Genomic DNA, 18,999 nt, shown 5'->3' with positions numbered 1-18,999 from the left:
GTAGTTCCAAAAGCTTAGTTTTGGGACTAAGGTTTTATTGTTGTTGATATATATAGCTCTTTCCCTTGTGTGCCTTAGCATGTTAAAATTCAAGTCAACACATACATACAGACAGATAATTGGGATATATGCATGTGAGTGTAATGAACAAAAAAAAAATCATTATTTATAGAAGTATTGATGTTCAGTTAGAAAAGTATAAAACGTTTATCCTTTTTTTCTATAATAGAAGACAACCATACTTATTCATGATAAAAGTACTGGGAAGGCAGGATCTTATCCAAGTCTCCTCTCTCAAGATCCCTCTCAAGACTCAAGTTGGAATGGTGCTGGGTTATGACTTTTTAACGATAATCGACAAAACAATTCACAAACAACGACTACTTGACAAATAAATGTAGTGAAACAATCCTAGAATGCACAACCAAAAATATAGACTTGGTATCAATCTTTAAGTACATCTTTCATATCTAAAGCTGGTATTTATATTTTTGGATATCTTTTATTTTTATCATTCTTTTTAACTTTTAAATATAATATATCTGGATATATGCCTCTGTTTTGTGTGTGCACATGCACATCTGTGTATCAACATATTCCTGAATTGTGGACTTGATTACTTAGATATTATCTACAGGAGGAGGTAGGAAAGGTGGATGATGATGAAACAGAAGAATGTGTTATGCGTTTGCAAGTCAATAAATCATTTGGCGAGGTTTCTTTTCTTTGCAATACTCCTCAGCCTTATACAGTTCAAGTTCTTGATCTATGTAGGGTCTTGCGACTTGATAAACAATGTCTTAAAGAAGTTCTGGGGATCTGTTTCTCTGATGGGCGGATTATCTTAAACAATCTCCTTGAGGTAAATCGTGCTTGCAAATATCTATTTTCATCTTACTCTTCCTTCCATTTGATCACTGTTACCCAAAAAATATGGTCCATGAGAGATGATTGTCAATGCCTTTGTTGTTTTCTGAAAAGTGAATTTAATTGTGTCCACTTACTGGCAAAATAATTGTCTTCTATTTACTGAGAAGACCCAGAAATCTTGTCCGTATATATAACATTCTAACACTTCAATCAACAACAGGGAAAGGACTCCAATCTCCAAAGAAAGATTTTGGAATCAGATATCACACTGTATATTGCACAGCAAGAATCAGAGCTGGCTATGAGGCTTAATTGTGCGGCCTATGATGGAGATATTTATCGACTAAAACGTTTGATCAACGCAGGAGCCAATCCCAATAAGACAGATTATGATGGAAGATCACCTTTGGTATGGATTTTAGAAAACTGAGTTACATTTTAATTGTCAAATAGAGTGCTAACATACCCTCACCTTCCTTTTTAATTTTTGTTAACTAGTTCATACTTTTTTCCTAATTGCTTTGTCTCAGTAATATAAACTGGAAACTTTGGTTTTTTCTCTAAAGAGTCTTGGATGAGGGAAAGGTTAGAGAATCAAAGGAGAATCGTTGAAGCCATATAAATTTATGTGACTCAGAGAAAAGCAAAAATGTTTGTTGCTTTTACATAGAATAGGAGATCTAAAGCTAATTACGAAACCACATTAGTTAAGCCACATCTTTGATGTCTTGTCCAATTATTCCCAAATTAGTGGGTGAGATTTCCTCTCCCAATTTTTTTTTTTTTTTGAGAAACAGTACCTCGCAGTATTATTCATTAACTAAAGAGAATCAGAAACTACAAAATGTAAAATGTATGGAGGAACAGACTCCATCTAAACTAATAATGGAAAAGAAAAGCTAGCTCTCCTTGTTAAGGCATGAGTGACACAATTGCCCTGTATCCTAGTGTGAGAGAAGGAATAGGCTCTTAATGAGCCTGCAATAGACATGAAGTCTTTAGCATGATGACAGGTGAAAGAGATTGAACCCCCTCTTAGAGAGCTTTGAAGACCAGTTCTGAGTCTCCTTTGAATATGGCTTGCTGATAGCCAAGTTCTACTGTAAACTGGGCTGCCCTCCTAGCAGCTAATATCTCTACTGGTTCCACCGATGTAGGCATAGCAATTTTTTCTGGTAGGGCAGCCAAAACTGTCCCACTCCCATCTCTGATAACGACACCGATTCCTGCCTCAAATGTATCAGCAAAAATAGCCCCATCATATTTAATCTTCAAAGCTTCACAGTTTGGAGTGTTCCACTTTATAGGGACTGGGTTTGGCTTCTGTGGTTTTGCAGTGGCTTTACACTGGAATTCCAACAACAAAGATCTTGTGTGGTCTAATATTTTTTCTGGGGGGAGACTCGGTTCTTTGCACCGAAGTTTATTTCTTCTATCAAACTGACCAAGCAATCATGGCAAAAATCTCCAATTGCCGTGGTTGCTTATCAGCTACACTGGCTAGGTCAGAGAAAGAGGCAAGGTGTGGAAGTCTCTCTGAATCCAGTTAAAACCACGGTCCCAAATACAATGTAGATCATCACAATCCCAGAGAGTGTGGATAGTATCTTCCTCACCCTTAGAGCATTGACTGCACAGAGAGTTATCCAAAATCTTCCGCTTTCTAAGATTCATCTTTGTTGGTAAGGCCTCGAAGCAAGCACGCCACATGAACATTTTCACCTTATTTGGAACATCCAATTTCCAGATGTGAGACCAGAAAGTTTTCGCCTCTACATTATCTGAACTTGATGCCCTCTCCCTATCATCCAACTCATTGAGAAGCTGGTATCCTGTTTTAACTGAGTATGAGCCCGTTTTGCATCTCGGCCAGATCGTAATATCTTGCTGCCTAGTCATACATAAAGGGATAGCTAGTATCTTCTGGGCTTCAAAAGGTAAAAAATCATTTTCAATTAGTGGTACATTCCAGCCGCCCGTCTCTGGCTCAAACAACTGGGAAACAGTAGCACCTGCAGGAAAATTACCACGGGGTGAAGCCAACTTTGTAGACAAATTTCCAGGCAGCCAATAGTCCTCTTAAATTCGTACAATTTCCCCATCACCAATCCTCCACTGCATCCCATTTGTTATAACCCTTCTAGCTTTTAGAATGCTTTGCCAAACATAGGAGCCAAATGACACCTTAGCATAAAAAATCGACCCATTAGGAAAATACTTTGCTTTGAATACCTGGTAGAAGAGGGAAGATTGGTCATTCCACAAATGCCAAACCTGTTTTGCTAGCATTGCCTCATTAAATTTTACCAGGTCTTTAAAGCCTATCCCGCCTTGAACGTTTGGTTGACACAGAGTCTCCCAGTTATTCTAGTGAATTTTCCTCTACTCTCCTTTTTGCCCCCACTAAAACTTAATAATCATCATCTCAATTTCATGACAAAGGCCAACTGGGAGCTTAAAACAAATCATACTAAAAGTTGGTATAGCTTGTACCATTGCTTTTAGCAAAATCTCTCTGCTTGCTTGGGATAGTAGCTTCTCTTTCCATCCTTGAAGTTTGTTCCAGACCCTTTCTTTGATATAGTTCAAGGTTGCCTTATTATTTCTCCCCACCACAGTTGGGAGACCAATATATTTTTCATATTCTCTTCTTTTAGGGACCCCTAGGAAATTTATAATGTCCAATTTCCTCTCTTCTGGTACAGCTTTGCTAAAGAACATTATAGTCTTACCTCTATCGACTTGTTTCCTAGATGTGTGTTCATACAACGTCAGTATATCTTGAATCACTTGGAGATCACCCATATTTGCATGACAAAGTAGCAAGCTGTCATTTGCAAAAAATAAGTGCGTGATTCTAGGCCCAACTCTACACAAGGAGAAGCCCCAGATCAAATCATCACTGGAAACTTTCTGAATCAACCTATTTAAGCCTTCGGAACACAACAGTAAGAGGTAAGGAGAAAGGGGATCTCCTTGCCGAATCACTCTTGATGGTCTAATGTCCCCATTCGGTTCACCATTAACTAAGATAGAATATGATACCGTACTGATGCAATACATGATGAGAGACACCCACTTTTCACAGAAACCCATCTTTTCCATGGCTCTCTTCAAAAAACCTCACTCTACTTTATCGTACACCTTGCTTATATCCAACTTAAGAGTCATAAGACTTGTTTTTTTTTTTTTTTTTGGATTGTTGGATCTTCATGTGATGCAGTGGTTCTAAGGTAACCAAAACATTATCAAAGATAGATTTGTCAGACTAGAAAGCACTCTGAGATTCGGACTTTGGACACCAAATGAGGTAAGATTTTCTTAAGCCTGTTTGCTACCACCTTAGAGATGAGTTTATAAATAATATTGCACAAATAGATAGGGCGATACTCTGATACTCTGATTGGACTTTTGACTTTAGGAATTAGAGTAATATAAGTATGGTTAATAGAAGGAGGGATAGAACCTAAATTTAAGCAGTGCAAAACTGTTGTAGAGACCTCATCTCCTACTTGTTGCCAATAGTGCTAGAAAAACAAAGGTGGTATACCATCCAGCCCTGGGGCCTTTAGAGATTCCCTTTGTTTAAGTACAGCTTTATCTTCTGTTCTGGTGAATTCTTTAGAGTTTAGACAAAGCAGCATTCATTTCAGCTGAGACTGTCTCTGGGATGGGGTCCACTGCTAGCTCAATCTGACTGGGTTCCAAGGATGTAAATAAATTCTGGTAGAAGCCTATGAGTACAGCCAAGGAAAGTACGAACATAATTCTCCTACAGAATTTTCAATCTTGGTAATCTTGTTCCTCCTGTATCGATGTGTTGCACGACTATGGAAAAAATGTGCGTTTTGATCCCCTTCATGCAGCCAAAGAGCCCTTGATCGTTTCTTCCACATATTCTCTTCTCTTACCAGTAGTACATTAATCTCTTTTTTTAATTGTTGAACCCTTGCCATACTGCCTCCTCAGATTACGAGATCTTCAGCTTTATGCAATTTCTCATTTTTATCTTTAAAAGATCTGATAACATTCCCAAAAACCATTCAGCTCCACCATTGTAATTTCTTTTTACATTGGTGAATCTTGCCTTCAACCCCCTTCATCAGTCTCCCTTCCATTTCACATAACTAGGCTGATTCCATGGCTTCCCTCCACCCCTCCTCTTCTAACCACATCTGTTTAAACCTCCAAGGTTTCTGAGATTTTTTGGGGATCCCAGCAAGGTGGATAAGTATAGTTTTATGATCTGATGACCCACACTCCAAATGCGCCACCTTGGAGGCCAGGAATTTTGCTAACCAGTCAGTAGAAGCAACGGCTCTATCCAGTCTTTCCCAAATTGTATATCCTTCCCACTATCCATTGCACCACGTAAATTTTCCACCCTCATAACCCAAATCCTTGAAGCCACATTAGTGAAGGGAGCCTCATGTGTTTCAACTATTTTAACATGGCATTAGAGCCATGTTTTATCTTTTTTAACATAGTATCAGAGCTACAATCTCTGTACCTAATCCACTTTGGTTGTTGCTTCTACTGTCAGCATAAGAGCCCACACTTGAGATCTGGATCCATGGGAATCTATAATTGGAATCCAGAAACCTTCATCCAAGTCCTCTGAAAATTGCTGTCTCGGTACCACACACACCCCCTGCATCATCTCAGTCCTGACCATGTGCTTCGTTGTGGCTGCATGCACCACTTCCCGCTTTGAACACACCCTCCATGTGTCACATATGCATTTAGAGCCCTCATGCGCCAGTTTTATCCTGGTGACGTGAATGACCTACTATCTGACTTTCATACGTCCTTGCTCCACACAATATTTGTGTTGGAGGTGTGTTTACTTGCACTCTCATGCCAGAGCTCTTTCTGCTGTTGTGCTTTGTCTCTGCCCAAGCAGCACATCAAATGCCTATAGAAACCCTTTTTGCACATCCTTGGCAAGACAGATTCTTTATTGTGCCTCACTCACTTCACGGGCTTCTTCCTCTTTGACAGTGATATTTTTGAGGCAATTCTTGGTGGTTCTCCATTCATTCAATGGGCATGAAAAACCTTCTTTGCATTGAAGACTTTCCTTCCAAACTCAAGTTTTCTGCAAGCATGAGTTTGAGGGAGATAGAATATATTATTTACCATAAATGTTTAAAAGATATTTTTGTATGATACCGTGGGTTAATATGGTTTGGTAATACCATGGGCTACCATAGTAAAACTAATGTATTCCTATAAGCACCTTACATTGGGTTGATTGTAACATACTACTCAACACAGACATGATGTATCTGCTAAAGGGCTTTCCATTATAGATGTAGACTTACGCCATTAGGCCGAATCACATTAATTCTCTTGCTTCCACTCTCTCCTTGTCTCTCTACATTAGTTTTTATTTTCTACTTTCTGTTTTAACATGGTACCAGAGCTACGTTTCAACAATTTTAAAATTGGTTACTGTTTCTTGTTATTTGGGGAAAGTAAATTTTCTCTCTGAAATAGTTTTTCAGAAGTGCTCACTGGATCTTCCCAATTTCTTTTTTTTTCTTCCCAAGATCAACATTCTAAATCAAAACTAGGATACTGTTCTGTAAGAAGCTTTTGCTATGATGTCAAGAACAGGAGTATTTTTTTGATCAGTTCTTTATCTTGGGCTCTTTAGCTCAATAAGATGGTATTGTACTCCACAAATATGGCATGGTGTTAATATGCCATCATATACAACCACAAATTGTAAGCTGATACTGATTTCATGACCAAGGTCTTTTATTGTTATTAGAATATGCAGTTTGTGCTGAAATATCTAAATTATGTGTTTTGGTTCTGTTCGTCCAACCCTCCCCCCTTTTTTCAGTTTACTAGGACAGGAATGAATTCTTGTATTGCTTATATTAATATGTAGTTTTGTTTTTCACAGCATGTTGCTGCATCCAAAGGATATGAAGATATTACTCTTTTCCTTATTGAGCAGAGAGTGGATGTCAGCATTTCAGGTCAGCTTTTAAAATAATTAATCATCCCCACCACCCCTCTAAGAATCCCCTGTAGTCTGTCATTCTGTACATCGTTTAGTGGGCTTCTAGACTAGTGCTCTTCCTAAGATTGGTAAGTGTAATTTCAGGTGCACCTGGGGTCAAAGTCCTTGGGTTTCTTTCAAAATTAAGACCTTTTACAAGTTACAACTCTTGTAATGGATAATAATAATAATAATAATAATAATAATAATAATATATTTAATTTAGTTTAATTAGTTCCAATTCAATGTCCAATTTTTAATTTTTGGCTAGTTGTAAAAGTGTAAAGCTATCAAAACTTAAACATGTTTACCATATCCAAGTTTTGCATTTGCCAACCATAAAAGTAATAGCAAAAAGTCAACAAACTAAAAAACGGAAAAAATAAAATAAAAAAAAGAGAGAAGAGACTGCTATATTTTGAAAATTAAGGCTGCTAATTGATGTGTCTAGGATGTTTATCATGAAATGGATATTTTCTATGAAAATATCTGATCACCATCAATTTTGTAAAAGACTTGCAAACTCACTTTCTCAGTAAACTCATTCTTGTATTTTTCCATCAATTAAAAAATCAAATAAAGATGTTTTTCGAGGTTTAGAAATTTGATGTTGGAATGGAATCATTTTTCTTAAACCATCAGTAATTGGTATAAGCTTCCTCGTTAAAGTGATTATTTCTTATTATAAAAAAGGTGATCATTTCTTCATTTTTACACCTGTGCATTATTTTCACAAGATTATTTATTTATTTATTTATTTCTAATTCTGTTGCATCTGTTATCATTTTTGGCTGTTTTTTTTTTTGGGGTGTGTGGTTGTTAACAATGAGTCTTGAACACATGATCACACCCTCCATCTCATTATAATGGATGGAGGAAGTATCATTTGAGTTAGAGTTCATTGGTACCTATTCATTATTTTTACAATTTTACTAAAATATTTCCAATGGTTGATTTTTATAAAAAGATTTTGTTTTCCTGGAGCCTCGCAAGGAAAGTTCTGGCTCCATGTAAATCTCCTTGCAAGTCTCAAATATAAATTAACTGGAACACCTACAATTATTTTGGAATTTATTATTTCAAATTTTCTTTATCTCATGGGAGATTGGATTATTTTAAAACTTTCATTTTTATTTTGAGTTCATATAGGGAATAGATTTCATATCTTTCTAGATAGGGATAAGATTTTAGATTATCTTTAGTTGAGAGTTTTATGGGGAAATGATCTTTTGTAATCCTAGAAGTGCTATAAAATTTGATATTAGAGATTTTCCAAATTGTTAGGTGCTGATTCCTAGCAGCTTAGGTGCTGATGCCTAAGCTTTTTGCTAGGTTCTTATTCCTAAGTTTTCTGCTAGGTGCTGATTCTAGTCAAACCCCTAAGTGCTAATTTTTAGGTTTATCATTTAAATTTTTTTTCTTTTATCTTCCTTTTGGTATTGTCTTTCATCAAAATTTGGTGATAATTGTTGATTAACTATGTGTATTAGATAAGTTTGGAAACACTCCCTTGCTTGAAGCCATCAAGAATGGGCACGATCAAGTAGCTTCTCTACTCGTTAAGGCAGGGGCAGCACCTACAATTGATGATGCCGGTAGTTTTCTCTGTATGATTGTTGCAAGGAGGGACTTCGAGTTTTTAAAAAGGGTTTTGTCCAATGGCATTAATCCAAATGCCAAAAATTATGATTGTCGAACACCACTTCACATAGCTGCCTCAGAAGGGTTATATTTAGTGGCAGAATTACTTCTAGAAGCAGGAGCAAGTGTTTTGTCAAAGGACAGGTATAATCTGAAGAATTATCTGGTTTTTAAGACAAGTATGAAGCATGATCCTTTTTAAGCCAAAAGCAGTTTTTCAAGTACAAAATATGAGATTGTACAATGAGGAAGTTGTTTTGAATTGATTATATGTTATGTTCTACTTGACATGTTTTTGCATGTCTCATTTGGGTTTAGCATTGTGAATTTGCGATCAATAGGATATGGTTTCATGATTGTTTACACTATTGATTTTTAGATAAGTAATTAATATTTATATCAATTAAGATCACATAACACTGTTAGTTTTATCTCATTGGTTTAGATGGTCTTGTAAAAAAAAGACTTGTAGTCATTTTTAAATAAGAGATCTTGGATTCTTTTGGCTTTCATTTCCCAACATCTCAGCTTTTGCACCCTACACTTTAGTTCCTTATTATTTATTTATTTTTTTTTCCATTTCAATTTTATCTGGACAACTTTGACATTTGTTGTATAAATTGTCTATGATTGAGGAATCCTACCTTGCTAAGTGTACTAAACCACTTACAATTTATCTTGATTGATTTTATGCCAAAATTCCACCTGTATAGTCTCTGCACCACATGCATTCTAGTTACATAATTCTATGACGTGCTATGACTTGATTCATTTTAACCTCTCTTTCAAAGGCACTGTTCCAGTGCGCTGACTTTGTGTCCAAAATGCATGTTTTGCAAAGAAAAATAATTTTCCATTACAGATTAAAATGAGAACTTTGAATCTCCTTTTAAATGTATTCAAAACTCAAAACTAATATGGTTAGACACATTTCCAAAGTTCGTTTCATATCCTCTGACTGTACATACTTCTTTTCAAATTTTCAGTTGCTTTGGCTTTCTTATTCATTTTCTTTTGGAAGCTTTAGGATATAGCATATCAAAATGTTAACATATACCAATTACATTGATATTTTTGCATTCGTTGTTTTCATGGTTAGAATGTTTCTGTGTGGTTAACTCAGAAATACAGCTTTTGAGAAAATATTTTTTATGTGAGATGTCTACAGTGGCTCCGTAATTTTTTGGCTAGAGCATGGTTTTAAAATTTAATGTTCCCTATCCTAAAAAATTTTCAGTCGTCAAGCTTCAATTGTTGTTAGAAGACATGAAAATGACAAAAGGGAACGCTCTTTTAGTCCATAATAGTTAATAGAAATGCTTACTATCTGCACTTGACTCAACACTGGCTTTATTATGAAAGAAAGAAAGCATGTAGAACTAGTGCAAACAAAATGAACTATCCATAACTTTGTGTGTTTTTGACTACGTAACTTTTCCAACTAGAGTGACCTTTGTCAGCCTATCTTCTGCTTTCAGATGGGGAAATACTGCACTGGATGATGCCCTTATTGGCGGAAATAAGAATTTGATCAAGCTGCTCAAAGTTGCAAGAACTTCTCAGTTGTCTGGGTTATCTGATTGTTCTCAAGAAATTCGAGGTATGAAGAAAAATGTAGTTATCACATATGGCATACAATCCTAGATTTTATTGCATAACAATTGTTGACTGAAAAAATTACTGACCAAAAAATGCACAAATGAAGAGCATCAAGACTTTTCTCTTTCCTACACCAGTTTCTGAATTCTACCCTGCCCCTTCCCAGGTTTTTATTTTTATTTTTTAATAAAAAAGAAAAAAGAGTGTTAAGAGCTTTGTAGCTCAACTGGCACCTGGCACCTCTTGGTATTTTCAAAGGGGACATCCAGGGTTCATATCCCCCCATCCCCTATTATCAAATTATCAAAGAAAGAGGAAAAAAAAATGTTTGGTTTGCCTTATTGGATGTAACAGTAGTACAGTACAAAGAGATGGTAATAGATCTTGCTCCCACTTCAGTAAGTTTACCTATGGGATGGATGGTAGGTGTAATTTACATACACAAACACATAAATGGAATCCCCCTGGGGTTCTCTCTCTCTCTCTCAAGCTACCAAGGATTGGTAAAGGGCAAAATAAAATTTAGGTTCCATTTGTTTTGGTGTAACAGAAAGTATGACTTTAGATAAAATAGAATGGCAAAAAAGAATACATATAGCTGACCTTGACTAATCTTTTGAGAATCCATAGCCAATCCCAAAAAATTTGGGCCTAAGACTTGGTTGTTGTTGTTTCGGCATAAATGTTTTCTGTTTGGAAAATATTTGAAAATATTTTTAGGGAAAATTATTTGTTTTCCTGTGTTTGATCATCTTTTTGAAAATGCTTTGGAAAATATTTTTCCCATGTTTGGCTTGTTCAAAAAATTACAAAATTTTCCTGTCATTTTATATAGATATTAGATAACAACTTTATCTCACCGCTTTATAATATTAATACGAACACCAAAATTTAACTAAAAATAAGCAGTATCAAAATAAAATTATTAAAAATTACACTAATGAGCACAATCAAAATGAGAGAGCGCAACTACCGTGTGTGTGTGTTAAAATACTTAGGATATGTTTGGTAACTTTTTTTTCCTTTTATTTTCTGTTTTCAAAAACAATTTCTATTTTTGAGACTAAAAAACTTGTTTGGCAACCCAAAATGGACATAAAACAAAAACTATTCTCAAAACTTAATTTGTGAAGGAAACTGAAAACATGTAAAAGGCTGTTTTCAGTTTCTAATTTTCAAAAGTCAATGAAAATACGCATTTAATTTAATGAATGTATCTCATTTAATAAGTTAATATTAGAGTTCAAATCCTAGTAACAATATATTTTAGTATTTTCTATTTTTTTCTTCAAAAAATTATCTTTTTAATTTCAATTAACCAAACATGTTTTTGATTTAAAAAATACAAGAAAATTGTTTTTTCTTTATATCCCCAAAAACAAGTTTTTGAAATAGAAAATAAAAACTGTTACCAAACATAACCTTAGTATTCTCAAAAGAAAAAATAGTGGGTAAATCCCATATTGAAAAATGAGTGTGAGTTAAAGAGGTTTAAAGTCTATACTGTGTATTCAAGAGTTAGGCTCTTTTGGATATATACTGTTGTTAGTTTCTTTAAGACCTTCAAAATTACTATTAGTTTAAAATAATAAAGAAAGAAATACTTGCAAGGGTTTAAGTGAAATAAAGGATCAGCACTAGGGAGTTATGCTAGTGTGACGCGATGAGTGGCATTAAGGACTTTCTCATTGTTCTTGGCAATGGTGTTGGGGGCCTTCTTGCAGATCAATATTGCCTCAGTTGTTAGGGATTGCAAATGGGCAGGTTTGGGATTGGTTCATAAACAGGTTAGGTATTATGTTACCCATTTACCCATTTAATTAATAATTTTAAGGGTATGTCAGTAATATTAGAGGTTTTGGAGATATTTTAATCATCTAAGAGGTTTTAAGGTTCTTTTGGTCGTATTGTAGGCTCTGGGCCATTTCAATCATTTAAAGGTTTTGGGGTTTTTTTTTTGGGGGGGGGGGGGGGGGGTTGTTTGGGGTATTTCTATCATTTTAGAGGTTTTCAGGCTACTTTGGTCATTTAGTGGTTTTAGTTTTGTTATTTTAGAAGTTTTGAGGATATTCCAGTCATTCTGAAGGTTTTGAGAGTATTTTGGAAATTGTGTATTTCTATCATTTTGGAAATTTAGGTCATTTTATAGATTTTTAGGATATTTGAGTCATTTGGAGGTTTAAATGGTATTTTGGTCAATTTAGAGATTTTAATGATATTTTTATTGTTTTGGAGGTTAACATGGTATTTTGTGCTTTTAAGGATATTTTGGTTATTTTGAAAATTTCGAGGTTATTTTGTCATATTTGAGGTACTAAGATATTTTTATCATTTTGTAGGTTTAAGGAATTCTTGTGGTTTTGTGTTCGCATAAGAGAGGGGTGTTTTGTTCTCTTAAGGTTGTTTTCATAAAACATGTTAACTTTTAAGTCCTAAAGGTGTTTTTCCTAGTCAACAGAAAACGAATTCTATTTGACCTAGTTTTTTAGTCATCCTAAATACTTGAAAATGAGGGAAAATGTTTTTTGCGGGAGCAAATGGGGCCTTAAACATTCCTCATCAAGCTGTCTTAATAGGAAGAAATCACTATTCATTCCATAATTGTGATTCACGATTGGTTTACCAAGTTTGGGCCTTGTTTTGATCAAAGTAGTAGCCTATATGTTGGAATCTGAAAATTATTGATGTACTGATCTTCCTCTTCATGTTTGCTTATATCTCTCCAAGCACAGCCTCAATCCAAGCAATGCAACAAAGTATAATTATCAACATAGATGAAGATTTCATAATATTGACAAAAATAGCTGCAATAGTCAGTTGTAGCCTTGTATTATTTAATCTGAGACATAACCCGCTGAATAAAAAACGTAAATAGTTCAGACTCAGTGGGAACTGTTACAGTCTTTGAATTGAAAATTAATTCAATATACGATTTTTGACCCCCAATTATGAATTTCTGAGTAACTAATTCATATAGACGGTTATGTTGCTCTCAACAATGTTGTATATTCCACTGGAGCTGATTTCCCAAATTTAACCTGTAGGCTTCTCAATCTTCCTTTATTCCTCTTTTTCTCCTGGCCATGACCATGATGTCAACCTTTATGTGTCTCTACAGAGAGACGGTTATGTTTCAGCTTTATTTTTTCAAAAATAAAATTTCGTATGGGTGGGTAGGTGTGTGTTGGAAGAAATCCTGATTTGAAGAGAATTTAATGTTGTTAGTACCCATCAAATTATGGCTGAAATATAAAATCGGCAAACTTTATGATATGTTCATTGGTCATCTTGTAGTACATGTGAATTGTCGCACTCTTCGGTTTATCAGCACAAATGTCTTAAATTGCATGTTTTTATTTCAAGCATTATGCGTGTACTCTTTCTTGAATCAATAATAGGTAGTGGTTATCAAGAGGGCTGCATGTGCCTCTGAAAATTTATGCACAAAAAAAGGTCAAAAACTACATGGCGTGTCTACTGTGGGAACCTTTACTGCTAACAAAATAAAGCTTAAAGTTGGAACTTGGTATTTCCCCTAATAGAATATTTCCATAAGTGATACAGCTTTGACTCTTTGTAAGTTTGTAGTGCTCTGTGGTACTCAATTACATTTGAAATGATTGTTTTTCTTTGGAGAGCTAATGGGAAAACCAGTTGTCCTAATAAAGGCCATGGGCTAAACAATGTAAGTCAAGTTACACACAATACCAATCATACATGTGAACCGTTAATTTGTTTCCTCTAACTTTCTGCTCTGACAGTCATCATATTTGTGCTGTTATTTGCTTGAACTATGCTATTTAGGAGGCAGCTCAGTCTTTACAGACAAAACATCCACTTACCGCGTATTTTTGTGTATATATATATAAATGGTCTGAGTGAATTTATTGCATTAAATGGTTTAATTTACTACTTTCATCAGTGAATTAACAAGGTTTCTATTGGCAATAACAGATCAAATGCGACAGAAGAAATGCACAGTGTTTCCCTTTCACCCATGGGATCCCAAAGAGGAGAGAAGAGAGGGAGTGGTGTTGTGGGTTCCAAAAAGCATTCAAGAGCTCATCAATGCAGCAAGGGAACAGTTGAAATGTCCTAGTGGGAATACTATTTTATCAGAAGATGGAGGCAAAATTCTTGACATAAACATGGTTACCAACGATCAGAAGATATATTTGGTTAGTGAAGTATAAACTGAAACAATTATCTTAACTAAACATATTGGTTATGTGTAGCACTAAGCAATTTCAGAACTTCTAAACGTTGGGCATGTTATATTGTATATATGTACACAGAAGTAAAAACACACACATATACATGCTTGTGTGTGTGTATATCTATAAACATAATGATTCTAAATATTACCAAATAATTTTGACTTGGAAGAACAAGTAACACTTGACACTGTATATGTCCAGGAGAGATGCATCAAGGTGAGAACAAAAGATGGCCTCAATATTGTGGTCATTTTGTTTGTTTACCACTGACCCTCCAATCCAATTGTGGTCTTTCACCATTTTTGGGGGTTTAATGTTCTCAATTCCGTTTACCTTCACAGATCAAAATGTTATGGATAATCGTGGTTGCACTCATAGGCAAAGTAGTCCATTTGTGTGTTAAAAAAAAAAAAAAAATCTACCGGAGCTTATTTTTATTTTGGGGGCAAGTTGCATAAACACCAGGTTTAGGTCGTTTTCACTTTTTTTTGTTTAACTTTGGCTGGGTTGAAATCTACTAATGATGCACAAAAATCATCAGTGAGCTGATCGTCCTCAAGCACTCCAATGGGTACCTGAAGAACAAGAAACCAAGAACCAAACAAAGAAAACCGGTGCGGTGCAGGCCAAAGATCCTCTGAAAGTTAAGTTAGTGAATGAGAAATCTCCAAGAACTCTATTGTGAAAGAGTTAGGGATTTTTTTGCGTACCTTGGAAAAGAGAAAACCTGTTGTTTATATAGTGATGCAGAGTAGACCTAGATCTTGGGAATACAGGGGTTTTCCTTATAGGGAGGAGGTGGAGCTAATGTCACCGAGATCTTTGGGACATCTTCCCATATTGGGAAGATGAAAATCGCGTAGTATGGTCTTGGTGTGTGGCGCGTAAGATATTTCCATATAGAAATATGTGTGGAGATCACGCAAGGACATATAGGATCCATCAGTATGCCTATTCGTCCTTCAGTGTGACCCATCTGCTTAGTACAGGACATGTTTCTGTCGGCTTGTTATGGGCTTGTCTGCTTGGTCATCAGGAGTGAGAATCGTCCTACGGCTATAACCTGGCCTTTTGCTTTTGTGGGTGTTAGGTATGAGGTTCTAGATGGACCCTTCTAGAGACAAACGGTTACTGGTGCCATTGGCTTATAATTGTCATACATTCTCTTGATGGGTTCTAAAGTTAAGGGTTCTTTTCCTATTCCAAAAATAACCTTATCAGCTGCCCCCTATTTTGTGTGCCCGTTGGCAATGCTTGATGGGTCTCAAAGTAAAAAGGGTTTTCATGGGTATTAATTACTTTGTTGAGAAGTGTGTCATTGATGAAGGTAGATACATTTTCAATAAATACTAGGTGACATGTGGTGCACATTGATTGACCTTATTTCTAATCAGAAGCGTCACTTCATATACTGCGCTCATTGCTCTATAAATAGTTCTTTCCTTTCTATTAGTTTCTTTTGTTTTATTTTCTCCTAATGCTAATTGTGATTTCAAGCCCCTTCGTCGCTGCTCTCATACTTGTTTGCATCTGTCATCTTGACAGCTGATCCGTCGTCGACTTCTTTTTAGGTAAGTTCCTTTACCTTGTTCCAATTATTATCTATTGAACTTAACTGGTCGTCGTTTTGAGAGATCTGTTGCATGAGTATGTTCCTAGTATACATTCGTCGCTTGTAAGTGAATAGATGTCAGGTGATAGAGAAGTAACGAGTGAACAATCGTTGTCAGTTCATGAGGGTGCGGACTATGAAGAAGTCTATTCGTCGGGACATGAGCCCATGGCGTAGAATTTGACTTGGTCCTCGAAAGGGGAACCGTCAGCCCATTCTCTTGCCAAGGAGGAAGAAGAAGGGGATGAGAATGAGTGTAAATAGGAAGAAGGTGAGGAGGGAGAGGACCATGGAGAAGGAGACAGGGCTGTAGGTGAAGTGGAAGATGATGGCCATAGACCTTTCATCATTCCCCTGATATGGGCGGTGGATGACTTCTACCCAACCCTGTTGTTGAAAGTTTTCAACAACCTCTATAACCGTTTTTAAATTCCTGACCACGTCCTTATGCGGTTGTCAAGGAAGTTTGAGAAGTGTTACTTAGGCAAGACAGCAGACATCGGTATGTATGACACAATGTTTACCACTGGATTAAGGTTGCCACTGACGGAATTGCATCGTCAACTTGCTAATTATTTAGGCTTGTTCGTCAGCCAGATCGTCCCAAACGTGTGGAGGATTTTTATCGGGATCGAAGTGATATGGGGCCAGTTAAGTGGAGGTAACCATCGTCTCACACTTGAGGAGTTCTTTTACTACTACAAGCCATAACAGATATATTCGTCAAAGTGTATTTATATTTTTGGCAAGGAGATCATCTTTTAGATTGGTGTCAGACATGCCTGATTCCAACCGTAACTAGAAGAGTAGGTACTTTTTCGTACAAGGGATGGACTGGGTGTGTAAACCCAAAAAGTGGGCTATTATGCCCGACGGGTTTGATAATACCTGGGGTGTTTTTGATAAGTCTGGTGAGCCATCGGTGTTTGTTTTCTTATCTATCCCGTTAGCTTTGATTATGTAACTAACCTATTGCTTCTGATTCGTTTTAGCTCAAGTCTGTCCGGAAATAAATGAAGAACAGGAGAGTTTTCTTAGGCGCGTTTGGGCGATTCCGCTTGGGCAGAGAAAGTGGAAGGACCTGGTCACACTTGAAACCCTTCACGCTTTTTGTGGTGGTCCCGAGCCAACAGTTGAAGCTCGATGGTTAGATGCATACGCTCGTCGATGTAAGTTTTCTTTTTTCTATTTGCTTCCTTGAATGTTTATTCTAACTCCGATTTTTCTTATTCCTTTCGTTATTATTTTTCAGAGATGGACAGTGGTAGGTAGAGGGCTTTGGTGAGGCAAGCCACTGCTGCTCACCTCAAGCAATGAGGGGAGGCATTAGCTTCTCCTTCTAAGGTGACGCCTCCTCCCAAAGTTGCCCCCAAAAGGAAGGGGACGGGTAAGGATGATCGTCCCGCTAAAAAAGGTGACGGGCCAATCCGCCGTGACAAATCAGGTGGATTCGTCACAAAAGGCTCCTCCACCTTCGTGCCATGGTGTTGGTAAAGGTTTGATGATGGCTCAAGGCCTTATCGCTTCTGGCTCCATCCAAAGGCTGGTGAGCCATAAGGAATATGCCATCGAGATGGTCCACTCAATCATAAAGGACACAGACATGGACGAGTGTGGCAAGCATGGCATTGAAGACTTGGGGGACTTTGGTCTTTTTGACCTGGTGAGGGTGAGTTTGCGTCAGGTTCGCCTCTTTCTTTTTTCGTGCATAAAGTCTTTTATAATTGTCGTCTTTTGCAAGCCATGGTAAGGATGAAGGCTCTCCAAGCTAGGTGCGTTGCTAAAGAAGGCGTGGTCCGTCACCAATATATCTATTTAGAGCACAAGGTCGACCAGTTGAGTCAATATAAGGAAGCTACTCATATCCTCAACATCGAGGTGAACAAGAAGAAGGTTGAGCTGGAGGCAACCACCCGTTGATGTGAAGATCTAGTCAAATCAAACACTAACCTGATGACAGAGCTGACCACTCTTTGTGAGCAGATGGAGCAGTTAAGGCTGACGCTATGGCGGAGTATCGGACCTCTTAACCTTTTTATGATGAGTTGGGTGGCTTTTATAGTGATGGCTCTGAGGATTGCCTTAAGCAGATCGCCGCTCTTTACCTTAACCTAGACCTGTCCAAAGTGGTGATTGACGACATCGTTCCGCAGAAGCCTGGTAGCGCCAACGCTGTCATGAACGAAGCCAACGGTGTTGTCCACTTGATGGAGGGAATGGTAAAGGAGCTTGCTTACGCTGAGATTAACAGCCAGAACGTCCCTGAAGGCTAAACTGTTCTCGAAGGTCTGTCTGTTCCAGAGGGTTCGTTAGCTCCTAAAGGCCAATCTATCCCTGATGCTCCTCTAGCCTAGCCTTGCTTTTTATTTTTGTCATTTATTTTTGTGTTTTGTAAGAATAATTTCAAAACAATGGAGTGCCCTGTTTTGGGCTTATGTATTAACTTTTATTCCCGTCGGGTTCGTCGAGGCTTTCATTTATATTTATCTTGTTTTTATCATTCGTCTCTTTTATTCATTGCTTGTTCGTTGTTTTTCTCTCATTTGTGTGCTTATTGCGATTGTGGGTTGCCCCTTATCCATCGTAAGGACTTGGATCACTCTTGAGTGATTGCATACCCGTGGGTATTTTTGGATGTCCGTCCACCCTATAGGTAAGATTCATGAAGGTTTGTGACTAGGCACTCGTCTGTACCTTTGACCGTTCGTCCGTCCTATAGGTAGGACTTAGAATAATTAGGGCTTATAGGTAGGACTTAGTAATTTTTGGACCCCAGCACCCGTCAGTGTCCTTGGTGATCCGTCCACCTCGTAGGTAGGAATTGACAAAATTTTCCAGACCGAGGCACCCGTTGGTGTCTTTGATGATTAGTCCACCCCAAGGGTAGGACTTAATAAATTTCAAGATCAAGGCACCCGTTGGTGTCTTTGGTGACCTGTCCATCCTGTAGGTAGGACTAAGGATTTCTTGTGACCAGGTACCCATTAGTACCCTTGGTCATTTGTCTACCCCGTAGGTAGGATTTAGGATTTTGTGCCTAGGTACCT

The 18,999-nt window shown here is 37.1% G+C and overlaps 1 protein-coding gene across 5 annotated transcripts in view; it reads left to right on the top strand.

Moving 5' to 3' along the window:
- Positions 1-18,415, top strand: part of LOC126701924 (potassium channel SKOR-like) — a 30,398-nt gene extending 11,983 nt beyond the window's left edge. For all 5 annotated transcript variants that reach the window (XM_050400373.1, XM_050400374.1, XM_050400376.1 and 2 more), the window contains 8 exons: positions 638-862; positions 1,091-1,279; positions 6,785-6,860; positions 8,374-8,668; positions 10,003-10,124; positions 14,078-14,301; positions 16,945-17,121; positions 17,205-18,415. In XM_050400373.1, coding sequence (XP_050256330.1) covers positions 638-862; positions 1,091-1,279; positions 6,785-6,860; positions 8,374-8,668; positions 10,003-10,124; positions 14,078-14,301; positions 16,945-16,965 — 1,152 coding nt within the window. In that variant the 3' untranslated portion in view covers positions 16,966-17,121; positions 17,205-18,415. The remainder of the gene's footprint in view (positions 1-637; positions 863-1,090; positions 1,280-6,784; positions 6,861-8,373; positions 8,669-10,002; positions 10,125-14,077; positions 14,302-16,944; positions 17,122-17,204) is intronic.
- Positions 18,416-18,999: the final 584 nt, after the last annotated feature.

Source organism: Quercus robur, chromosome 10 (genome assembly GCF_932294415.1).
Source record: "Quercus robur chromosome 10, dhQueRobu3.1, whole genome shotgun sequence".
In the NCBI taxonomy this organism is placed as follows: Eukaryota; Viridiplantae; Streptophyta; class Magnoliopsida; order Fagales; family Fagaceae; genus Quercus; species Quercus robur.
The sequence above is the reverse complement of the archived record's forward strand: the minus strand, read 5'-3'. Positions and strand labels throughout refer to the sequence as shown.